Source organism: Propithecus coquereli, unplaced genomic scaffold, assembly GCF_000956105.1.
Source record: "Propithecus coquereli isolate 6110/MARCELLA unplaced genomic scaffold, Pcoq_1.0 Scaffold426, whole genome shotgun sequence".
In the NCBI taxonomy this organism is placed as follows: Eukaryota; Metazoa; Chordata; class Mammalia; order Primates; family Indriidae; genus Propithecus; species Propithecus coquereli.
In genome coordinates, this window is record NW_012150019.1 from 996,989 (window position 1) to 1,015,171 (window position 18,183).

Genomic DNA, 18,183 nt, shown 5'->3' on the forward strand with positions numbered 1-18,183 from the left:
GGCATGGTGGCACACGCCTGTAGTCCCAGCTACTCGGGAGGCTGAAGCAGGAGGATCACTTGAGCCCAGGAGTGTGAGGTTACTGTGAGCGAGGCTGACGCCAGGGCACTCTAGCCCGGGCAACAGAGTGAGATTCTATCTCAGAAAAAACAAAAACAAAAACCTACTGATGCCCACTCTCCAGCATCCCCCAATTCTCCAACCTGTGACCCACGCAAACCACACTCCTGCATCTGTTCTCCAAAGGCTCCCCAAGCTCTAATTCTCATTTCTCTCCCAGGGGCTGCACAGATGTCATCTGCTGCATCCTCTTCCTGCTCTTCATTTTGGGCTACATCGTGGTGGGGATCGTGGGTGAGTTTCCAGCTGCTCGGCACCAGGGCGGTGGGTGAGGGGCAGTAACCCAGGGAGGTAGGACACCCACGGCTGCTCGCTCCAGTGAGCCATCTGTGTGTCTCTGTCTCCAGCCTGGCTGTATGGAGACCCCCGGCAAGTCCTCTACCCCAGGAACTCTACCGGGGCCTACTGTGGGATAGGGCAGAACAAGTGAGTACGAAAGCAAGAAGAGGTGCATAGGAGGGAGGTGAGGTGGGGATGGCCAAGAGATATCCCCCAAATCAAGCTGCAGACCTGGCCATGTTCTTCCACATCCCTTCCCTATTGTTCCCACCCCACCCTCGGCCTGCCTGAATCGGACCACTCCAGACCAGACTGGACAGTTAGCTCCTGAGTGCCCCCAGAAGCGGGAGGCAGTGCAGAATCATGTTATGTGCATGGATTTTAGGGTTCAGAGATTGGTGTTTGGATCCCCAAATGGACCAAGTTTTGGTTGTGTGGCCCTGGGCAAGTTACTCAACTTCTTTGAGCTTTGATTTCCTTGTCTGCAACTCAAGGATGATTCCAGAAATGATTCCATCAGTCCTCACATGCAGGAAATGTTCAATAAATAATGAAACCTCTAACATTTATATAGCATTTACTCCAGGCAGGCAGTGTATTTTACACACACAAACTCATTTAAACCTTATGAGGAGGCCAGGCACGATGGCCTCACGGTGGCTCACACCTGTAATCCTAACACTCTGGGAGGCTGAGGCGGGAGGATCGCTTGAGCTCAGGAGTTCGAGACCAGCCTGAGCAAGAGTGAGACCCCCGTCTACACAAAAATAAATAAATAAATAAACCTTATGAGGTAGTACTATTAGTGTTCTACACATGACGGAATTCTTCCTTGCTCAAGGTCAGAAAACTGGTAAGAGGTATGTGGCTCCAAAGTTCATACTCTTAGTCATTTGTTAGCTGTTGCAATGCTGAATTACTCTGAAAAATCTTCCCAGTGTCTCCCCTACCTTGCCAGCTGAGATAGGGCCAGGAGCTTGGTGTGACTTGTCTGAGCCGTGCTGGGCCCACTGCAGTCTTGGGGACCACCCTAGTAGAACCTCTTCTCCCCCAACACCTGGCCAGGCCCTGATGCATGTGCTTCCTCCCCTCCTGCAGAGATAAACCATATCTCCTGTACTTCAACATCTTCAGCTGCATCCTGGAAACCAACATCATCACAGCTGCTGAGAATGGTCTACAGTGCGCCACGCCTCAGGTCAGGGCCTGGGACCTGCCTCTGCCCCAGATTTCCCCCAGGGTCTCAGGTATCAGCCCCTTAGCACACTCTCTGCCCCTAGGTGTGTGTGTCCTCCTGCCCAAAGGCCTCATGGACTGTGGGAGAGAACCAGTTGTCACAAACAGTTGGGGAGGTCTTCTATACTCAAATCGGGAACTTCTGTCTGCCAGGGGTGCCCTGGGACATGGTGAGCATTGCCCCAACGCCATCCCTGTCACCCAGGAGGGCCCATAATGGAGCGAAAGGGGAAGTTGGATAGATGATCACCAGATTGGCTGTCCTGGGGAGGGTGGGACAGGCTGAGCCCCGCGGTGGTGGTGGTAATGAGGGGACCCACTTCATCCTACTCTGTGTCTGTGTGTCTGTCTGTCCTCCCACACATCACAGCAAGTGTCTGAAAGCCTGAAACAGGAACTCTGCCCCAGTTTCCTCCTCCCCTCTACTCCAGGTAAGAGCACAGATTCCTTCCTTAGACAGCATCTACTCCAATATTTTCATGGCCCAAATGAGGAAACCAGACCCAGAGAAAGTATCCAGCCTGAGCAAGAGCGAGACCCTGTCTCTACTAAAAAAAATAGAAAGAAATTAGCTGGACAACTAAAAATATATAGAAAAAAATTAGCTGGGCATGGTGGCGCATGCCTGTAGTCCCAGCTACTCGGGAGGCTGAGGCAGGAGGATCGCTGGAGCCCAGGAGTCTGAGGTTGCTGTGAACTAGGCTGATGCCATGGTACTCTAGCCCAGGCAACAGAGTGAGACTCTGTCTCAAAAAAAAAAAAAAACGAGAAAGTAAAGTCACACAGTTTGTTGATGGCAAAATGGGAATTAGCAGCAAGTCCTTATTTCTCTCTCTGCGGCACGATCCTGTAGTCAGATCATCAATGCTTTTCGGGTTCCTGCTACGTGCCAGGTGCTAGAAACAGTGGCAGAGAAGATGCAAACTGCTCCCTGCTTGAGCTATGTTCTAGGTGGAAAGATCAGGCATGTTCACAAACGGACTGCATGAGAATCCCATGGAAACATACGTGGGTGAATCTATACACACATCTTTTTATATGTGCATAGGGAAAAGACTAGAAGGATATTTATCTAAATGTTATGTTAATGTGGCTGAGTGGTGGGATTGCAGATGACCTTTTTTTTTAATTTCCTTCCGTCCTGCCTTCCTTTTTTTTGAGACAGGGTCTCACTCTGTTGCCTGGGCTAGAGTGCTGTGGCATCATCATAGCTCACTGCAACCTCAAACTCTTGGACTCAAGTGATTCTCCTGTGGGATTACAGGCACATATCACCACATCTGGCTAATTTTTATCTTTTGTAGAAACTGGGTCTTGCTATTGCCCAGGCTGGTCTCTTAAATCCTGGCCTCTAGCGATCCTCCCACCTTGGCCTCCGAAAGTGCTAGGAATACAGGTGTGAGCCACCACACCCAGCCTTGTATGTTCTCTCTTTTTTTTTTTCTTTTTTGCTTTGCTTTTCTTCTTTTTTTCTTTGAGACAGGGCCTTGCTCTGATACCCAGGCTGGAGTGCAGTGACATGATCACAACTCACTGCAACCTCCAACTCCCAGGCTCAAGTGATCCTCCTGACTCAGCCTCCCGAGTAGCTGGGACTACAGGCGCACACCACCACACCTGGCTAATTTTTCTATTTTTAGTAAAGACGGAGTCTTGCTGTTGCTCAGGCTAATGCTCTTCTTTCTAGCAGCAAATGTCATTTTTTAATAGAAAAGGTTTTTTTAAAAATTATAGCATGAGAAAAGATGTCCAGTTCTCAATGTGAGTACAATAGGATATATCTCAAGTGCATGCTCCAAAGTCAAGTGGAGCTGGATTTAAATTCTAGCACTTTCTAGCAGTGTGGTCTTGGGCCAATTGTTCAACCTCTCTGAGCCTTGTTTGCTCATGTTTAGAATGTAAATGACAAGCAAGCCTGCCTGGTGAAGTTGCTGTGAGGATGGCCACATGAACGGCTTTGTGGGCACACAACAGGTGCCACAGGAGATAGGGATGGGTGAGAAGGCTTCCTGGAGGAGGTGAGATGGAGCTAGAACTGAATAGGAGTGCCGGAGGGGCTTCTGGAGGACAGGCCGCTGAGAGAGGGGCGCAGCAAGAGACGGTATAGCGATGACAGGAAAGAGCGCCGGACTCCGACAGGAACACGGACACTGTCTCCAGGGTAGAGAATGGAGATGTCTGAGCAGCACAGGGACCTAGAGCCCTGGGACGACGAGGCCCGTGCTGTGCCGTGGCCTCCCTGGCGTTCAGGCATAGGGCAGATTGAAGGGTGGCAAGGTGTTGTACGAGGCGAGGCCAGAGGGCAGGAGGGTCTGAAGCAAGGCAGCCCAGAGAAGGGAGATGAGCATGCGCGGGCCCCCGCAGAGCAGGAGCTCCTGTTTGGCCCTGGGATCCAGAGCAGCTGCTGGGGGAGCAGAGTCCATCACTCCTTCCCCTGAGGGCCCTGTGGACTGGGAGGGGGGCCAGAGACCTTCCAGGCGAAGCCCTGGCCCTCTCACCTAGCATCTGGGTTCTCCCCTCCAGCTCTGGGGCGTTGCTTTCCATGGTCCAATGCTACCACACCCGAACTCCCAGGGATTACCGGCAACATCTCTCAGGGCATCAGGTAGGCATCTCCTTCCCCCCGCATTGCTGTCCTACAGCCCTCCCCACCCACAGCACCATCTGACTCTGTCTCTCCTCAACAGTGGTCTTATTGACAGCCTCAATGTCCGAGATATCAGTGTTAAGATCTTTGAAGATTTTGCCCATTCCTGGTATTGGATTCTTGTGTGAGTCGCCAGATTTCCCCCTACTCTCTTGTCCTTGCCTGCTCCCCTCCCTGATCCCCTCTACCCTCTAGCCCAGTGTCTGAAGCAGACGCTTTGGGCAGAGGAGGAGGAGCCAGCGCTCAGAATGGACCCCTAAGCCCTACCGGATTTATAAAGGAAAGGGGGTCTAATCTGAGGACATTGGATGGTATGAGGAAAGGCATTTGAGGACCTCTGAAAGTGGAAAGATTTGGGGGACCAGAGGTGACCCTCTCCTTTCTCACCTGCCTACAGTGCCCTAGGTGTGGCTCTGGTCCTGAGCCTGCTATTTATCCTGCTCCTGCGCCTGGTGGCCGGGCCCCTGGTGCTGGTGCTGATCCTAGGGGTGCTGGGCGTGCTGGCGTATGGCATCTACCACTGCTGGGAGGAATACCAAGTACTGCGGGACAGGGGTGCCTCCATCTCCCAGCTGGGCTTCACCATCAACCTCAGTGCCTACAGCAGCGTGCAGGAGACCTGGCTGGCCGCCTGTGAGTGCCCTGCCCACCCCCAAGATACCAGCCACTCAAGGACTTCCCTGGGCCATGCCTGGCCCTGGCCCTGACCCAGGCCCCTCTGCCCCTGTCCCCTGCAGTGATCCTGTTGGCTGTGCTTGAGGGCATCCTGCTCCTGATGCTCGTCTTCCTGCGGCAGCGGATTCGCATCGCAATTGCCCTCCTCACGGAGGCCAGCAAGTTAGGGCCTCTCTGGGAAGGAGTTGGGGCTGAGGGCAGTGCGGGCCCAGGATCGGGGTGCTAGGGAGGTGGCAGGGAGCCCCAGAATAGAAGTACAGTGGTTAACACTGCTGTATGACTTAGCTTCTCTGAGCCTCAGTTTCTCCATCTACAAAATGGGGTTAATAATACAGGGTTGCGTGAGGATTAAATGAGTTGGGGTCTGCCACGTGCCAGGGCAGGAGTGGTGGTGGAGTTGGGGGACGGCGGGGAATCCAGGCAGAGAGGAGAAGCGGCAGCTTGCTGTCAGCCAGGAACTGCCTGATGTGGCAAGAGATCACACTTTGGGGCTCTCTTCCATTACTCCCCCTAAAGCTGCCCCAGGTGGCTTCTCTGTGACTCTAGTTTCCTCTAAGGGACACTTGAGCCTGATTTATTCAGTTCAGTTCGTTTGGTGAGCACCTACTGTGTGCCCAGCCCTGAGACCCTGGGGCCTGGGGACACAGGTACGAAAGACAAAGTCCCTGCCCCAGTTGCTCCCAGCCTGAGGCCTGGGGCAGTGGGGCAGGCCCTGGCGAGGGCTGAGGTGGGGCCCTTGCCAGGGTCAGCCCCTTGAGAAGATGGATAGCCAGGGCCATCCCGGTGAACACCTTGCTTGTCTCCCTGCAGGGCTGTGGGACAGATGATGTCTACCATGTTCTACCCACTGGTCACCTTTGTCCTCCTGCTCATCTGCATTGCCTACTGGGCCGTGACTGCTCTGTATCCTTTGCCCACACAGCCAGCCCCTCCTGGAGTCCTGGGGGGTGGGGGAACGAGGCAATTCTTGTCCACATAGTGCCTTAGTGTCATTGCAAGAGGGCGCCCCTTTCTCCGTGCAGACACAGAAAGGGTGAGCACAGGCTGAACTTCAGCTCCCTTTGTGCAGGGAACAACCTGCACAAGCACCTCAGGTCCCCGAGGAGCAGCTTGTGGAGACCCCAAGTGACCTTGCTTTCCTTGACTCCCCTCTGGGTACCTGGCCACATCGGGGCAACCCCAGTACATCTTCTGGGCACCCAACGCCAGCTTGCCCAGCTGTGAGATAGTACTAGTGAATACGTCATGTGACCCCATGGTGAGAGGAAGGGGGTGACAATGGAGGAGCCACCAATATGGCTGAGGGGACCTTGGGGACCAATTCGTCCAAATCCCTCATTGTGCAGAGGAGACTGAGGCCAGAGAGGGCAAAGGGCTCACTCGAGGTCACACTCCTGACTCCCAGCAGAGCTGGAAGTAGCCAGTCCCGACTCCAGACCTAGTACTCCTCCTGCTGAGCTGCGCCGTATGTAGGGAGGGAAACTGAGGCTGGGAGAGATGGCATGCTGTGCCTGAAGGCAGGGCCAGGCCTGGATACCTGGACATTTCTCTGCCTTCAGGACCGCCCACCCTCTGAGCCTCGGCCTGCTGCCACGGAATGGAGATAATCATAAAAGGCTGGGAAGGTTTAATTACTGGGCACATAATGTGCTTAGTACAATGCCTGGCACCTGATAAGAGCTCCATAACTAGTCGAGTTGTTTGTTTTGTTCATTCTTCCTCCCTTGGAACACAGTGTGGGAGGCAGCAGCGAGGTGGGACTCCCTGGGGGGGCCTGAGAGAAACCGCTTCCCAAACTCCCCTGAGAGGTTTCCAAGGAGCGGCACTGGACTGCTGGGAATTCACTGTCCTCAAAGCTGTCATGGCGTCACTTCATCTGACCTGGGGCCATGGGCTGTGCCCTATAAAAAGAGGGACGCTCATTTCCATTTATGGAGGAGCCACTATGCCAGGCACTGGGTATGCACAGACCAAAATGACAACATGGTTCTTGTTTTCAGCTTGCTCCCAATCTAGCAGAGAAGACTGTGGCAAACCCGCAATTACATACAGAGTGTGGAACATGTTTGTTTTTTTTTTTTTTTTTTTTGAGACGAAGTCTCGCTGTGTCGCTCACAGCAACCTCAAACTCCTGCGCTCGAGGGATCCTCCTACCTCAGTCTCCCAAGTAGCGGGAACTACAGCCATGCACCACCATGCCCAGCTAATCTTTTCTATTTTTAGTGGAGACAGGGTCTCACTCTTGCTCAGGCTGGTCTCAAACTCCTGAGCTCAAGCTATCCTCCTGCCTCGGCCTCCCAGAGTGCTAGGATTACAGGCGTGAGCCACCACGTCCGGCCATTTTTTATTATAAAATTTCAAACATAGACTCACTTTCAGAAATAATCAGGATTTGGGGGGTCACATTTGCTAGAAAGAGTTGTTTTTTATTTTTGTGGTTTTACTTTTATTATGAACACATGCAAAAGTAGACTGATTGTACAGTGAGTCCCTGTACTCAGATTCCCTCAACTTTCTGCCACTCTTATTTCATCTATCTCCCTACCCTCCACCTATAAATTCTTTTTCTCAAGTTTTTTAAGGCAAATTCTGGATATCATGCCATTTCACCAGTAAGTACATCAGGATGGATCTCAACAGATAAGAACCTTTTAAGAAGCATAACCACTATACCATTATCACACCCAAGAAAATTAACACTAATTCCTTAATGTCATCAAATACCCAGTCTGTTCAATTTGCTGGAAAGGGTTTTGGTAGAAGTCGCAGAGGCTGCTCTAGGAGGGGATTGCTGAGTGAGTGTACAGAGAAGGTCATGCCGCCTTCATGCCCACCGTGAACACCATGAAGGCGGGGCCCACACAGCCTGGGAGCTCTCATCATGGGGAGACTGGAGGGAGCTAATGACATTCACACAATAGGCAGACTGAACCCAGTTTCAGCCTAGAGATGGAACTCCTGGAAGGAATGGGCTCCCCCAGCTCAGGGAGGCTGTTACCCGCCTCTGCTCTAGAGGGGCAGGAGCTAGGTGGGAAAGGGAGGAGGCCAGGGCTCCAGGCTGAGGTCTCTCAAGGCTGGGCCTGAGCTTACCCTCTCCCTCACCCAGGCCGAGCCAGTGAACTCCTCGTGCCCAGGGCTGATGTGCGTCTTCCAGGGCTACCTGTCCACAGGCCTAGTACAACGTTCTATCTTCAACCTACAAATCTATGGGGTCCTGGGGCTCTTCTGGACCCTTAACTGGGTACTGGCCCTGGGCCAATGCGTCCTAGCAGGGGCCTTCGCCTCCTTCTACTGGGCCTTCCACAAGCCCAGGGACATCCCCACCTTCCCCCTGAGCTCTGCCTTCATCCGCACACTCCGGTAAGCCCGGGACAGGGGCCTGGGAATTATAAGCACGGGGGTCCCAGCGGTCCTGAGGCTCCCCCTGACTATCTAACTCCCTCTGCAGTTACCACACCGGGTCGCTGGCATTTGGAGCCCTCATCCTGACCCTTGTGCAGATAGCCCGGGTCATCTTGGAGTACATTGACCACAAGTTGAGAGGTGAGCTGGGAGCCAGGAGCTGCGAAGGCCAGGCTGAGTAACTGGATCCTTGGTGAGGGGCCATCAGAACCAGTGACCAAATATGAGCTTTCCTTGTGCCCAGGAGTGCAGAACCCTATAGCCCGCTGCATCATGTGCTGCTTCAAGTGCTGCCTCTGGTGCCTGGAAAAGTTTATCAAGTTCCTGAACCGCAATGCGTACATCATGGTGAGCCACACTGCGCGCAACCCCTTGCTGCAGTGTCCGTTGGCCCAAGCCCCCCATCCTGATCCAGGCAAGCTCACCACCGGTAACTCTGACCTCCCTGCCTCCCTCAGATCGCCATCTACGGGAAGAATTTCTGTGTCTCAGCCAAAAATGCCTTCATGCTGCTCATGCGGAACATTATCAGGTTAGGCTGTCCCCCACCCCCGTGTGGCTCCCTCCTCAGATCTTCCACCCGAGGCTGGCTTCATGCGCACACTGTGCTCAGAAGGACCCCACACTTGGTTTAATGCTCCGCTGTCGCCATCTTGAAATGTGAACAGTTTTCATTTTGCACGGGTCCCCACAATTATGTAGCCACTTGTGCTCCCAGCCCTGCCAGGCCTCTCACCTCCAGCCTGCCCTAACTTCCGGTACAGGGTGGTCGTCCTGGATAAAGTCACAGACCTGATGCTGTTCTTTGGGAAGCTGCTGGTGGTTGGAGGTGTCGGTAAGAGCCGAGCCAGGGGCTGCAGGGGCACAGGGTAGAGGTGCTGGACAGCCAAAGAAGTGGCCTCAGAGGAGCCACCCTGACCTCCACAACTCTCCCATAGGGGTCCTGTCCTTCTTCTTTTTCTCCGGTCGCATCCAGGGGCTGGGTGAAGGCTTTGAGAACCCCCACCTCAACTATTACTGGCTGCCCATCATGGTGAGTGACTCCCCTCTCTGCCTCACCCCCAACACCCCAAAGGAACCCAGCAGCCCCAACAGGCCTTGTGTCTTCCAGACCTCCATCCTGGGCGCCTATGTCATCGCCAGTGGCTTCTTCAGCGTTTTCGGCATGTGTGTGGATACGCTCTTCCTCTGTTTCTGTGAGTGACACCCCCAGCCACCTCCCCCCAACCTCAAGGTATCCGACTGTTCAGGCTTTTCTGGAGATTAAGTGCTTCTAGAAGCAGCGACTTTGTGAGCTAAAAGAGCCAGAGGATGCCCCTTGTGACATCCTAAAGCCAGGGACTGGAAAAGAAAGGAGTGAGTGGGCCCTCAGGCTGGTGGGCTCTCCCAGGAAGGAGCAGTCCTGGGGAGAGGCCCCTGCTATCTTCCCCTAGGAGATCGAGGGTAGAAGTTAGCAGCGAGAGAGACTTCCCAGCAGGTGGCTGTAGTGAGAGGGTATTTTCTTACCCTACCACGTACCTCCATTCAGGGCTTGCTAAGTGTCAGGCTCTGCCTGAGCAATTAACATGCATTTTTTTCCGTTGAACCTTGTCACCCTGAAATATAGTATTACCGACCCCACTTTACATGAGGCAACTGAGGTTACATAACCTGCCCAGTAGGTTACAAAACCTGCCCGGGAAAAAAATCCGCGGGTGCTGGCGGTGCAGCCCCGCAGCTGGCCTCCAGTCCGGAGTTCCCCGGGAGTGGGGTGGCCCGAGGGTCGCTCTAACCGGTCTATGTGGCGGCCCAGTGGAAGACCTGGAGCGGAACGACGGCTCCCTGGACCGGCCCTACTACATGTCCAAGGCCCTCCTGAAGATTCTGGGCAAGAAGAACGAGACGCCCCAGGGCAACAAGAAGGGGAAGGAGAGAGAGGTCCGGCCCTGATCCAGGACTGCACCCGCCTGTGCAGCCACCCAGCCTTATTTCCCTACAGATCCCAATTTTGTAGTAAAAGTATTTTATTAAAGATTGATATTTCGTTTTCTCAATAAGTCTGTGACTATCATTTCCTACACCGCGACCTGCGGCCTTTCCTTACCCCGCCGGGCTCTTTAAAGTCGGCCCCGCCCCTGTGACGCGTCCCGGAGCCGCGGCCAATCAAAAAGGTCACACTGTTGTCGCCGGCTCCGTCCTCAACCAGGCCAGGTCGCTTCCCGCCCAGGTCACGCGCTGCGAGCCAATGGGAGGGCGAGCTCCGGGGCGCTGCGCTACCACGTGGGGAAGGCGGAACGCTCGAGGACCAATCAGAGTCGCGGCAGCGCGGCGGGGAGGAACAGGGGCGTATTGAAGCGTGAATCTCCGCTTTAAAGGGTCCGGGTCAGCTGACCGACTCCCACGGTGTGTAGTCTAGCGGCCCGGGCTGAGGGGAGAGATGACGGGGGAGCGACCCGGCACAGCGCTCCTGCGCAAACCCCGGGGACCGCGGATGCTGGGCTTCTGGGGACGCTGTGCGGTTCAGGCGTTAGCCGCGGTCTTCCTGCTGCTGTTGTCTCCGGCAGAATTCCGGACGAGGGCTAAGGACGACTTCGGTCTCGTGAGTCACCTCCCGCATAGCCCCAACCCCGAACCGCGCGGGTAGTCCAAGCCCAGTGCCCCCCGGGACGCGGACGACTGAGCCGCTCTCCGCGCAGGTCGCTCTCCCTTCTTCCAGACCCAGCTCCCTCCATCCACTCCCAGCCTCTCTCCCTCTCCGGGCCTCCCACCTTCACCGTTCGAGCCCCATCCTCCTTTGGGGTCCCCTTCCCTCCCTGAGGGCTTCTTCTCCTCTCGTAGCCCCTCCCCCGCTCTGAGCTGCCAGCTTGGCTCCAAACTCTTCTAGGACCCCAGCCCCTGCTCAGGATCCCCATTACCCTCCCTCTGCCATCCGTACCTGAGTTCAAGTGGATATCATCCTACAACCCCAAGACAGGTTTGTCCGTGTCTCCTCCCGTGACAGGTGCAGCCACTGGTGACCATGGAGCAACTGCTGTGGGTAAGCGGGAGACAGATCGGCTCAGTGGACACCTTCCGCATCCCGCTCATCACAACCACTCCTCAGGGCACTCTCCTTGCCTTTGCTGAGGCCAGAAAAATGTCTTCATCTGATAAAGGGGCCAAGTTCATCGCCCTACGGAGGTCCATGGACCAAGGTATAAAGATGCCGTGCTGGGTTGGATGGGTGGGGAGTTGGAGGGGCCCAAGGGCCCTGAGGATAGGGGAACTTGGAGGACTGGACACCTGGGTCCCTGAAAGGTAGGGGGAACCTAAGGAGGGAAAGTGTCTACTGCAGTGATCTGGAAATTGGGGTCACCAAGGAGTTGTTAAACATTCATTCAGCAAGCATTTTTTTTTTTTTTTTTTGAGACAGAATTTTGCTCTGTTGCCTGGGCTAGCATGCTGTGGTGTCAGCCTAGCTCACAGCAACCTCAAACTCCTGGGCTCAAGCGATCCTCCTGCCCCATCCTCTCTAGAAGCTGGGACTACAGGCATGCACCACTACACTCGGCTAATTTTTCTTTTTTTAGTAGAGACGAGGTCTCGCTCTTGCTCAGAGCTCGTCTCAAACTCCTGAGCTCAAGTGATCCTCCCACCTTGGCCTCCCAGAGTGCTAAGATTACAGGCATGAGCCACCACGCCCAGCCTAGCAAGCATTTATTGAGTTCCTACTATATACAAGACATTGATCTTCTAGATTCTATGAGCCATTTAAAAAAACAGACCAAAATCTCTGCCCTTGCAGGACTTATATTCTGTTGGGAGGAGGCAAATAGGCATAATAAATAAGTAAATTTATTTTTTGTGTTGGAAGGTGATAAATGCAATGGAGCAATATAAAACCAGGCAAGAGGTATAGGGAGTGCTCCTGTTTGATTGCACGCCGGGCTATGGTAAGGCCTCAGGTCCCTAGCAGGAGGTGGGAATTTTTTTTTAACTTAGCCTTGCCTAAACAAGGCCTTAAAAAATTTGGTTATTAACTCATAACTGTTCCTCGCCAGGAAAATCCTTAGTAAAAGGTGAAAGATTTCTTCGTTCAGAAGAGAACCCAGAGCATTGGAGATGGGAAATGAACAGGAAGTGGTAGAAAGGGCACATCCGCCACGCTCACACTGGCTTTCTTCTTCTTCTTCACCTTTTTTCAGGCAGCACGTGGTCCCCTACAGAGTTCATTGTAGATGACGGGGAGACCCCCGACGGGCTGAACCTGGGGGCAGTGGTGAGCGATATTGAGACAGGAGTGGTATTTCTTTTCTACTCCCTCTGTGCTCACAAGGCTGGCTGCCTGGTGTCCTCCACCATGTTGGTATGGAGCAAGGATGATGGCGTTTCCTGGAGCCCACCACGGAATCTCTCCCTGGATATTGGCACTGAAATGTTTGCCCCTGGACCAGGCTCTGGCATTCAGGTCTCTGTCGTGGGAGATAGGAGGAAGGGGGCTGCCTCGTGGAGAGTGTGAGGGATGCCCCCAAATGGACTCTTTCCCAAGGGGAGATGCTGTGAAGTCAGATTTTCTGTCTTGGGTGGGATTCCTTGAAAGAAAAGGACATCCTTGCCAGATGTGGTGGCACGCGCCTATAGTCCCAGCTACTCTGGAGGCTAAGGTGGGAGAATCACTTGAAGCCAGGAGCCACGGCACACCAGCCTGGGCAACATAGCAAGAGCCTGTCTTTAATAAAAAAAAGAAAGAAAGAAAGAGACATCTTGGGAGGAACACCCTACCAGGTGAAGAGGGAAGAAGAGGGAACTTTGCCATTAGCTTCCTGTTTGGGGTTGTCAACGGGACTGCGCAAGTCCATTAGGTACTTTCATGCAAAGTAGAAAAAGGCACCCCTTGCTTTGGGCAGACACAAGCCTGTACCAAGACGCACAGTTTGGAGAGTGAGCACAGGTCAGGTTTAAGCTCTCATGCACCCGTGTGGCTAGACCCCCTTGTGCACAACGTGTCCAGCTGCACACCCTGAATGTCCTAAAGTAGCTTATTCTGAAAAAGAGATGCTTAATTCAAGCAATGTGTGTTTGTAGGATCCTTCTGGAACCCTCAGGGAGCAAGGGCAGAACTGAAGGGGACCAGACGTGTCCTTGCACTTGGGAGGTGGTGGGTTCCCCGTCCCTGCCTCTGAGCCCCTACCACGTCTCCTTGTCTGACACCCAGCTCCCCTTCCCACAGAAACAGCGGGAGCCGAGAAAGGGCCGCCTCATCGTATGTGGCCATGGGACGGTGGAGCGGGATGGGGTCTTCTGTCTCCTCAGTGATGACCACGGTGCTTCCTGGCGCTACGGGGTTGGGGTCAGAGGCATCCCCTACGGCCAGCCCAAGCGGGAAAAAGACTTCAACCCTGATGAATGTCAGGTCAGGAGTCCATGAAATGTTCCCCACCCGCTTGACCTGCCTTGTCCTCCAGATCCACTGCTGGCTGCCCCACTCTGTGCCACCCAGGCTTGCTCCCTCAGGGACCTGGGCATTGACCTGCTCCCTCTGTGAGGTCCTGTTCTCTCCCCTCAGCCCTATGAGCTCCCAGACGGCTCAGTCGTCATCAATGCCCGGAACCAGAACAACTACCACTGCCACTGCCGAATCGTCCTCCGCAGCTATGACGCCTGTGATACCCTAAGAACCCGTGATGTGACCTTTGACCCTGAGCTTGTGGACCCTGTGGTAGCTGCAGGAGCCGTAGCCACCAGCTCCGGCATTGTCTTCTTCTCCAACCCAGCCCATCCAGAGTTCCGTGAGTGCCTGACAGTGGGGTCAACAAGGGGGAGCCCCTGTGTCTAGATAAGGCCTGGGCAGAGACCCTACTTCCCTGACCCTCCTGCTCTCCCCAGGAGTGAACCTGACCCTGCGCTGGAGCTTCAGCAATGGTACCTCATGGCAGAAAGAGAAGGTCCAGCTGTGGCCAGGGCCCAGCGGCTACTCGTCCCTGGCAGCCCTGGAGGGCAGCATGGGTGGAGAGGAGGAGGCCCCCCAGCTCTACGTCCTGTATGAGAAAGGCCGGAACCACTACACAGAGAGCATCTCTGTGGCCAAAATCAGTGTTTATGGGATACTCTGAGCTGTGCCCCTGCCACAGGGGTAGAAGGCCCGCCTAGCCACAGCCTTCAGGACCAGGGTCTGTAGAGGATATGCTAGCGGTGCCTAAAAGACAGTTCCATCTTCCTTTAGGCTCCAGCATTTTATAAATTCAACTTCCCGTTGATGGGGAAATCACTTCCGTTATGACTAAAAGCCCAGCTTCCTCTGGGCATGGGAAGTCCTGAGAACACTTCCTTTCCACGTGGCGGGTCTGGCCACCGGCCTTTCCGCCCTCCCAGGACATGGATTGGTCCTGTCGTAGGCCGGCTGGTGGGCCCGTAGAATTTAATAAATGTGAACTCAGGGAACTGGGGAAGGCTGAGCTTCCTCTTTGGGGTTGAAGGAAGATGCTGGTTTGAACAGGGCTGGTGAAAGTCCTTGGAGGACAGGATATTTGGTTTTGGGGTTAGGAAGTAGCACCACGCTCCTTGACTATTTATGAGCCAAAATGTTTGTGACTTAAAGTTTTTAATGAAAGAGAATGAACATTTGTGGAGTCTCTGTGGTTCTGTCAACGCACATCTTCATGCCTGTTTTCCCCAGTACACTTGTGAGGCTGGGAATGAGTTTTGGGAGGAGAGCTGGTGTGCTCACTCCCTGGGAAATTCTGACTTAGGCAAATCAAATCCTCTTCTCTTTGACATTCCTTCTTGCCACAGAAAAACAGGTTGCTCTTCATAGGTATAACAGAGTAGGAGGGGAGTGCCATAAGATATTTTAAAATCTGTTTTATATTTCTAAGATGGAGTGGGCAGGATACTGTCCTCCATGACACGGAGCAGGTATGTAAAATGCAGTTGGGAAGCCTGTCCCTGGCTGGCAGTGAGCACTTCCTGTGGCAAATTATGTGAGAAAATAGCCCCAAGGCAGATGCTTGTGAAAAGAATGTGAGCAGTCCCTGGGTGAGTGGGAAAGCCCCACTTTCCTCCATGTGGAAAGAAAATGTACCGCCTAGATGAGATGTTAAGAAAGTTAAAGACTCGCCCCTCACCTTCCTAAAATTAAAAAAAAAGATAAAGTTAAAGACTGAGGGATGAGGGCCACATTCATTTATAGTTAGAAGTTTATTTTACTTTCACTTGCTTCTCTAAGAAATATTCTATCTGATGGAAAAAGTAAAATAATCCCAGTATATGTCAAAGAATGGGATTATTTTGTTATATTTTATTTAGGATTTCTGATCAATAATATAATGCTTAAATTTTTTTATTTATAGACATTTTCAAAAGCACACAAAAATAGTTTAATGAACCCCATGTGCCCAACATCCAGTTCCAACAGTTACCAAGATGTTGCCACAGGCCGGGCATGGTGGCTCACACCGGTAATCCTAACACTCTGGGGAGGCTGAGGAAGGAGGATTGCTTGAGGTCAGGAGTTCGAGACCAGCCTGAGCAAGAGCAAGACCCTGTCTCTACTAAAAATAGAAATTAGCCAGAGAACTAAAAATATATAGAAAAAATTAGCCGGGCATGGTGGCACATGCCTGTAGTCCCAGCTATTTGGGAGGCTGAGGCAGGAGGATCGCTGGAGCCCAGGAGTTTGAGGTTGCTATGAGCTAGGCTGACGCCATGGCACTCTAGCTCGGGCAACAGAGCGAGACTCTGTCTCAAAAAAAAAAAAAAGATGTTGCCACAGTTGCTTCTTCTGTTCCTTTTTTCTTTTCCTTTCCTTTGCTGAAATATTTTAAAGCAAATCCTAGACATCATGACATCCATAAAACTACATTATTAAGTGTACATCTCATCTTTAAAATGAACATTTTATTATGATATTGTACACCCAAAAAATTAACAATCACTCTGGTATCTAATATCCAGTCAATAGTCAACTTTCATCAAAAATGTCTTATTTATAGTTGATTTGTTCAAATGAGGATCCAAAGAAAATCTATACATAGCATTTGATGTCTTCTTTTTTTTGAGGGAAGAGAGTCTTACGCAGGCTAGAGTGCAGTGGCCCAATCATAATTCACTGCAGCCTTGACTTCCTGGGCTCAAGGGATCCTCCTGCCTCAGGTTCCCATGCAGCTAGGACTACAGGCATATACCAGCACACCTGGCTAATTTTTTAAATATTTTGTAGAGATAGTGTCTCACTATGTTGCCCAAGCTGGTCTCTTAAGTCTCTTAATCTACAGTAGTCCACCTCCTCTCCTCTTTTTCTTTTTTAACCACATCTATGCAGTTATTTGTCCTGTAGAATGTTCCACTCTCTGGATTTGTCAATTTGCTTCCTCAATGTCATTTAATTTTTTCCTTCATCCCTTGTACTTTCACTTATCAAACTTCTGAAGCTTTGATTGGACTCACATTCCATTTTGGAAGAGCAAGATTCCTTCATGAGTGCTGTGTGCTTCCTACTGCACCCCTTCAGGCGGCACATGCTGTCTGCTTGTCCCTGAGTAAAGTTGAGATTGAGCACTTCAGATGACCGTAACCTGACCTCTCCCTCATGATTTTCTCCATCAACCTTCCAACTGACAGTTTCATCCACGGATGACTTTTTTGTTTGTTTGGTTTGGTTTTGGGGGGGCGGTTTCTGAGACAAAGTCTTGCTGTATTGCCCTAGGTAGAGTGCAGTGGTGTCATTGTAGCTCACAGCAACCTCAAACTCCTGGGCTCAAGCGATCCTTCTGCCTCAGCCTTCCGAGTAGCTGGGACTACAGGCGCATGTCACCACACCTGGCTAATTTTTCTATTTTTAGTAGAGACGGGGTCTCGCTCTTGCTCAGGCTGGTCTCGAACTCCTGAACTCAAGCAATCCTCCCACCTCAGTCTCTAAGAGTGCTAGGATTACAGGTGTGAGCCGCCGCACCTGGCCCACAGATAAGCTTTGACTAATTCAGTAATTTCATGAAGGGTTGCAAAATGGTAATATTAAAATTGTATTATTTCTTCCTTATATATTAGCTAAAATTCTTCAGTAAAAAAGAGCCTTCTCCATGTTACGTGTCTGTTGCAGTGGAAAATGAAACAAAATAAAAAAAATAAAAAATAAAGTATGTCAAAAAATAAAGGAGAAAAAAAAAAAAAGAGCCTTCTCCAGCCTGGGCAAGATAGCAAGACACCGTCTCAACAAAAAATAAAAAAATTAGCCAAGTGTGGTGGCATGCACCTGTAGTCCCCACTACTCAGAAGGCTGAGGTGGGAGGATCACTTCAGCCAGGAGTTGGAAGCTGCAGTGCGCTATGATCAGGCACTCCAGCTTGGGCAACACAGTGAGAACCTGGCCCTAAAAAAAAAGTAAAGGCCGGGCATGGTGGCTCACACCCGTAATCTCAGCACTTTGGAAAGCCAACTCGGGAGGATTGCTTGAGCCTAGGAGTTCAAGAATAGCCTGGGCAACATAATGAGACCCTCTCTCTACAAAAAAAATTAGCCAGGCATGATGGTGTGCACCTCTACTACTCCTAGCTACTCAGAAGGCTGAGGCAGTCCCATGGAAAGAATACTTAGGAGGAAGAATAGAAAATATTTTATAAAAAAAAAAGAAGGCTGGAGCAGGAGGATCGCCTGAGCCCAGGAGTTCAAGGCCACAGCAAGCTATGATTGCCCCACTGCACTCAAGCTAGGGTGACAGAGTGAGTCTCTTGTCTCAAAAAAATGAATAAATTGGCCAGGCACGGTGGCTCACGCCGGTAATCCTAGCACTCTGGGAGGCCGAGGCAGGCGGATTGTTTGAGCTCAGGAGTTCGAAACCAGCCTGAGCAAGAGCGAGACCCCGTCTCTAC

The 18,183-nt window shown here is 52.2% G+C and overlaps 2 protein-coding genes across 2 annotated transcripts in view; both read left to right on the forward strand.

The window, feature by feature from the left end:
* SLC44A4 (solute carrier family 44, member 4) overlaps positions 1-10,288 on the forward strand; it is a 13,137-nt gene extending 2,849 nt beyond the window's left edge. Inside the window, exons 3-21 of the mRNA XM_012653641.1 lie at positions 281-354; positions 468-546; positions 1,498-1,597; positions 1,680-1,805; positions 2,006-2,066; positions 4,159-4,240; positions 4,323-4,406; positions 4,680-4,915; positions 5,020-5,119; positions 5,768-5,860; positions 6,113-6,215; positions 8,064-8,317; positions 8,406-8,500; positions 8,604-8,707; positions 8,818-8,891; positions 9,124-9,194; positions 9,298-9,392; positions 9,471-9,555; positions 10,152-10,288. Of these exons, the coding sequence (XP_012509095.1) occupies positions 281-354; positions 468-546; positions 1,498-1,597; positions 1,680-1,805; positions 2,006-2,066; positions 4,159-4,240; positions 4,323-4,406; positions 4,680-4,915; positions 5,020-5,119; positions 5,768-5,860; positions 6,113-6,215; positions 8,064-8,317; positions 8,406-8,500; positions 8,604-8,707; positions 8,818-8,891; positions 9,124-9,194; positions 9,298-9,392; positions 9,471-9,555; positions 10,152-10,288 (2,053 nt within the window). The remainder of the gene's footprint in view (positions 1-280; positions 355-467; positions 547-1,497; positions 1,598-1,679; positions 1,806-2,005; positions 2,067-4,158; positions 4,241-4,322; positions 4,407-4,679; positions 4,916-5,019; positions 5,120-5,767; positions 5,861-6,112; positions 6,216-8,063; positions 8,318-8,405; positions 8,501-8,603; positions 8,708-8,817; positions 8,892-9,123; positions 9,195-9,297; positions 9,393-9,470; positions 9,556-10,151) is intronic.
* Positions 10,289-10,694: 406 nt separating this feature from the next.
* On the forward strand, positions 10,695-14,936 carry NEU1 (sialidase 1 (lysosomal sialidase)). Its single transcript, XM_012653687.1, has 6 exons — positions 10,695-10,937; positions 11,340-11,532; positions 12,523-12,785; positions 13,548-13,730; positions 13,884-14,106; positions 14,204-14,936. Exons 1-6 carry the CDS (start codon positions 10,776-10,778, stop codon positions 14,428-14,430), a joined length of 1,251 nt encoding a protein of 416 aa, XP_012509141.1. The 5' UTR covers positions 10,695-10,775; the 3' UTR covers positions 14,431-14,936.
* Positions 14,937-18,183: the final 3,247 nt, after the last annotated feature.

Excerpts from the sequence above, each read along its gene's own strand:
- NEU1 (XM_012653687.1), top strand. The coding sequence starts at position 10,776 with ATGACGGGGGAGCGACCCGGCACAGCGCTCCTGCGCAAACCCCGGGGA. Across the intron at positions 10,938-11,339 it reads CTAAGGACGACTTCGGTCTC|GTGCAGCCACTGGTGACCAT; the intron begins GTGAGTCACCTC and ends CTCCCGTGACAG. Across the intron at positions 12,786-13,547 it reads GACCAGGCTCTGGCATTCAG|AAACAGCGGGAGCCGAGAAA; the intron begins GTCTCTGTCGTG and ends CCCTTCCCACAG.